The sequence below is a fragment of the Penaeus monodon genome, chromosome 36 (assembly GCF_015228065.2).
Source record: "Penaeus monodon isolate SGIC_2016 chromosome 36, NSTDA_Pmon_1, whole genome shotgun sequence".
NCBI lineage: Eukaryota > Metazoa > Arthropoda > Malacostraca > Decapoda > Penaeidae > Penaeus > Penaeus monodon.
The window spans coordinates 12,919,270-12,924,643 of NC_051421.1; the positions used below are offsets into that span (position 1 = coordinate 12,919,270).

The 5,374-nt window shown below is 39.0% G+C and overlaps 1 protein-coding gene across 6 annotated transcripts in view; it reads right to left on the reverse strand.

Moving 5' to 3' along the window:
• Positions 1 to 329: 329 nt before the first annotated feature.
• LOC119595732 (heterogeneous nuclear ribonucleoprotein 87F-like) overlaps positions 330 to 5,374 on the reverse strand; it is a 6,752-nt gene continuing 1,707 nt past the window's right edge. For 2 of the 6 annotated variants that reach the window (XM_037944842.1, XM_037944844.1), the window contains exons 2-8: positions 2,986 to 3,204; positions 2,740 to 2,862; positions 2,426 to 2,567; positions 2,071 to 2,262; positions 1,598 to 1,924; positions 1,404 to 1,499; positions 801 to 1,189 (exon numbers count right to left, since the gene is read on the reverse strand). In XM_037944842.1, coding sequence (XP_037800770.1) covers positions 1,414 to 1,499; positions 1,598 to 1,924; positions 2,071 to 2,262; positions 2,426 to 2,567; positions 2,740 to 2,862; positions 2,986 to 3,204 — 1,089 coding nt within the window. In that variant the 3' untranslated portion in view covers positions 801 to 1,189; positions 1,404 to 1,413. Of the gene's footprint in view, positions 453 to 800; positions 1,190 to 1,403; positions 1,500 to 1,597; positions 1,925 to 2,070; positions 2,263 to 2,425; positions 2,568 to 2,739; positions 2,863 to 2,985; positions 3,205 to 5,374 lie in introns of those variants that run through there. The other 4 variants (XM_037944847.1, XM_037944843.1, XM_037944845.1 and 1 more) reach the window with 4 other exon arrangements.

The following is a 5,374-nucleotide window of genomic DNA, read 5'->3' on the forward strand; positions in this document are numbered from 1 at the left end:
AAAACTCAAAATTTTAACTTGTGAATATTAGTATGTTTTTGCATAATGCATGCAATATTTGCAGTTCACGTAAGGATGTCAAAATGTTATCTTGCAATTCTTTTTAGTAGTACTTTGGATGGGATAAAATTTTAATGCCCATGCTGCTTTTCAACGTGACAGGACATGCCCCAAAATATTATATTTTACTTTACATAATTTTACAATGACAATTTTTATTTGCCTTGAGAAATATTTCTGTTATGGTGAACAAGCTGAGTTTTGCTAGTCCCCAGGAAATGAGAACAGATCTGTTGGAATACTTTGGAGGATTCAAAGAAAAAAAAAAGTAATCTTTTCATATATAATTTAAAAAAGTAAAAAAATATGTATCACAGGTAGGCGTGGCAGGTCTGACTAGGGCCACTGCTGACCTTCATCTTTGGTACTGGAGGGTGTGGCGTCATCAATACCTGGGGAAAATCACCGAATTAGTCAACGAGGTAAGCATGCCACAGCCGAGAACTTAAACCACTTAAGTTTGTCGTCTTTGAACTTGGTACTTTGAACACAAGACAGTAGCATTGAGGTACAAAAGCTGAAAAGTGCACTCACACTAAAGCGTGACCTAGCACCACTACACAATGTGCTAACCACTCAAAAATGAACGGTGTACCCAACCCTATGATACATTACTGCCTACACCACAAAACCGAACACAAGAACCTACCTGAGGTTTAGACCTAGACAGTTCCTAAGAATTCACTGCCTAGTAGCCTTTTCTCTCCCAGATATGCCTCCGAGGATGTCATAATACACCATTCTTAGGATTAATTTATTTGTAAAATGAAAATACAATGCTGCACACACATTACAAAGAACTGACTATGCTTTGGTTAATTCCATATTGAGATAGTTGACACTTCTACACATTATCCTAAATATATAAAATGCAAGTACAGAGAAAATATCTTTTTTAAATTTTCCAGTGTTCATATTTTTCCTACAATGGAGGCAAGTGGCTAGTCCATGCGACGAATGGAATGTTTCTTGACACTGGCTCGCTTTATCTTGGTGTCGAGGAGCCTGTCGGCCTCCCTATGACCCTAGCTCAGCTTGCCTGCCTCAGTCCTAGCATATCCTGACTGTTCTGGGGCCCTGACTCAAGCCCTGCCTGTCTGCCTGCCTGCATGGCTAACCTGCTATGTACCTAGTGTGTGGTGGAAAATAATAAATTAGTCAACATTTAACTGTATAAGGTTAGTAGTCAAATGTCTAATTTTATTAACACTCTCAAAAATCAACCTTTATCTCTTGAATTTAAACATATATCATGATTTAAGATCAATGCTTTGCCCACAAATACCACGTCTAGCAATGGAAATCTGTGCCAAAACTATGGAACAACAAAAAGAAATACGCACCAGCAAAAGTCTAGTATCGTCTGTTGGGGCCCTGGTTCATGTTTGCAGCACCTCCATAGTTGTTAGGACCAGGGTTGTTGTAGCCTGGAGCTCCACCTGAAATTCCAAGGCCAACTCAACTCAGTAATGTTTTGAGAATTATACTTTCAAATATAAAATTCAATACTCAAAGACTAGTAACAATTCCAGCCTACCTATGTCTTCATGATCCTTACCGGCACTGTATGGTGCTGGCCTGTTGGTCTGTCCATATCCCTGGTTCCTCATGGGTCCACCACCATAGCTCTGTCCGTAGTTGTTGCCGAAGTCACTAGGTCCCTGACCCCAGTTGTTTGGTGTGCCACCATAGTTACCAGCCTGTGGGCCCCAACCCTGGTTGGTTTGGTTATTCCAACCTTGGTTGTTGGGGGGACCACCTTGCCATGGGCCTTGGTTGCCATAGCCACCCTGGTTGTAACCACCTGGACCACTCTGGTTAGGGGTGCCATAGTTGCCTTGGTTGCCCCAACCTCCACGATTATCTAGAATCAAAATTAATTGCTATTATAAAAATAATAGTGAAGAATACTATCAACCTCTATCTAAACTGAAATAATGGAAAATACTACAGCAACCACCACTTCCAAAGAAAGTGCTCGAAATTCCAAAAGGGAAAGTTTCTGCTCACCTCCCCATCCACCGCTCTGGTTGTTTCCCCAATTGTCATTCCGACCACCAGCCCAAGGTCCGTTTCCACCACCACCTCTACCCATTCCTCCCATGCCACCCATTCGGCCACGCTGCTGCATCTGGATTTCGTTCTTGCTTAGGGCCTTCTTGACATCTACGCGCTTCCCCTTCATCTGTATGTTCTTGTGCACTGTCAAAATAAAAACATATGGTAAATATGAAAACCTAACGCTGATCCAAGTGGAGGGATTTTCACCGGCTAATCACCCCCTTTGGACCTTGCTAACCCACCTCTCTCAAGATGGGTTATAACAGGATTGGATATTTCCAAGACATGTCAACGTTAGACTTACGGCACTCACAGCATGCCTTATCTACAGCATCATAATCCTCAAACTCTACAAAAGCGAAGCCTCTCTTCTTCTGTGATTCCTTCTCTGTTGGGATGCTAACAGACACAACTGTTCCAAACTTGCCAAAGGTCTCTCGCAGATCCTGTAATAAAATTTAACATGAACATCTACATTGGTCTCAAAAAAATTGAAAAATCTCAAAAAACTTGAGGAAGGGTAAAGAAAATTAATAATAATAGCAATACAAATATAATTAATAACTAACAAATTAATTGATAATTATCATATTTTTTACAATAATAATAAACGCTTACCTCCTCATCTACGTCGTCCTTTATACCACCTACGAACAGCTTCTTGACTGTGACCCCAGACTCAGGCTTCCCAATTTCATCTCGAGGGACAGCACGCTTTGTGTCCACAGACCTCCCATCAATCTAAATGGCAGAGAAAAAATATGAAAGAAGAGTGCATTTGGTAGAAACAATTTATTAAAAATCAGAAAATAAGAACTCAAATTATACATCTACGTCTATAATTATTTAAAAAAAAAAGCTTACCTTGTGAGGTCTGTTTTTCTGTGCCTCATCAACCATGTATGCCTGAGAAAAGGCCACAAAACCAAACCCTCTTGAGCGCTTTGTCTTGGGGTCTTTCATCACGACGACATCAACGATCTCGCCATACTGTTCGAAGTATGCCTTCAAGCTCTCATCGGTGGTACGGTAGTCTAACCCACCAATGAACAGCTTGCGCATCTGTTCAGGCTCTGAGTGTTCCTGCAAGACAAGTAATAAGGGGTTACATCCATCTTAAAATAATGCTGGCATCTGTCCAGTACTGATGAAAATAACCTCAAAACACAGAAATGCTCCTTCCACTCCGGCTATCAATAATTTAGTTCATGCAAAGTATTCACTACAAAGTCAAAATGAATGCCCATAGCACCTCCCATTTTTGTTTACAAAATGAATAGTTATGACCCCCCCCCCCCCTCTTTAGGTATATAAAATCACATTCAACTTGAAATATATACTATTAAGTATACAAGTAACTTTATGTCTCATAATTACAAAGGGCAAAATTATCTTTCCATATTACGGGCAAGTAACGACTTTCACAGGTCATTGAAGAAATTATAAAAAATTATTTCACCTACTTCATTACTCTCGTTTGGAATGACCTAATCAACATTGGTCATTATTTGTATAAATAAAGGGTATTCACTGTCTAAGTCAACTCTGAAACAGTTCAAGTTTGTTCTTTTTGTCAGTAATTCTATATAAATATGCCGATACTGTAAAGAACAAGCGTCAGGATTTCCACTATTAATTACACAAGAGGAAAATACTTAACCTCATCCAAAAAAAAAAAATTACCTCAAATGTTTGAGTACTGTATATACTGTGCCATTAGCAGATACCGTTACAGGTAAAAAAATATATATTTTGTATGTGCCATCATTTTCATAATTATCAATAATTGTTAAAACTATTAGATAGTCCACTGCTAGCAAAAGGTTTCCAGTTCAAATTCATTTCCAATAGTACACAAGTAACTTGAAAACAGCATTTGGTTAACAAGACTAGGATTATATAGGATAATCATGTGCTATCCATACGAAGATATGCCCACAAACATCAGTGAAGTGAATGGTCTATGCTAAACCTTGGTAAAAAGCATTAAATATTCTAGTTTGTATCAATACACTGAACTCTAAATTATATGTAATGTAATGTGACAAACTAGGCTTCATTTTATAGCCAGACACACCTAAGGCGTCACGACTCGCTAAGGCGAATCATGTAGGAAGTTCTGCTACACAGAGCGAACTTCCTGGCCAAAAGGCTAGACTTATCAAAAGTCACCGTGAAGAGGAAAATTTCTGGCACCATCATTTTATGTTTAAAAAATTGGGGCTGAATTGCTACTTGCTGCATGGGTATTTGGTTTGAGTGTGAAGACATTTTATTACTTCTTTAAATCCTAACAGATGTCTTGTAAGCAAACCTACTCTAATACACTAATGGTTAATGGTAGATGCCCTCAAAGGAAAGCCATCACTGTAGCCTATGCACTAAAGGCTAACTCACACACCCTGCAGACTTCCATGAATTAATTTTGTCAAATACAGATCTAGTTCAACCTCTACTGCCAGAATTTACATGGATATTTAATTGGTTTTGGCCCAAGTGCCAAGGACACAGCAGTTACCACATTTCTGTAACCATTAATGGTATTCCTTTACTGTACAGACATTTACCAGCAACAAAGTCCCAAACACCACAAAATTTATTCAATAATCAAAGTTCCCATGACTGGGCATACACAAACTGTCCAAGGGACAGAATACCATGAATTTGCCCTAACTTAGTGCATCAACATCATGACGACTGACTTTTAATAAATGGCTTTTTTAAAGAAGCTCACGCTAGTTGTAGAACAAGAACATCCTTAGAATGCGAAGCTGTTTCTGTATTCTTAAGACATACTAATGATGATCTCTCTCCTGAAGCCTCAAACAGGTTTAGCAATACTGCAACTCATTAAACCTGATAGTACACAATGTTTTTTATTTGAAAGGACAAGATATTTAGCAAAGAAAACAAAAGCAGTTTTTTTTAAATAAGAACAAAAAAAGAAATTTCCTAAGTATACATATAAAGTACAAAAACATTACAAGAATCTTTCACACTATTCTCCAGCAACTACAAGCAATAGATTTAATGGACTAAAGGGAATGCACAACTACCCCTCTCCCCCCCCCCCACAACCCCCACCCCATACCCAAGTGTTCCCTTCCCCTTAATGCCAAACTGCTGTTCGCCTCGTGGAACCACATAATCCCATCCAATTACTTGGGCAACATTAACGTAGCTTCACATCAGCCACTCTAAAGCACCCCATCCCCCCCCCCACCATACATCACTTTCCTCTCGCAATAACCAT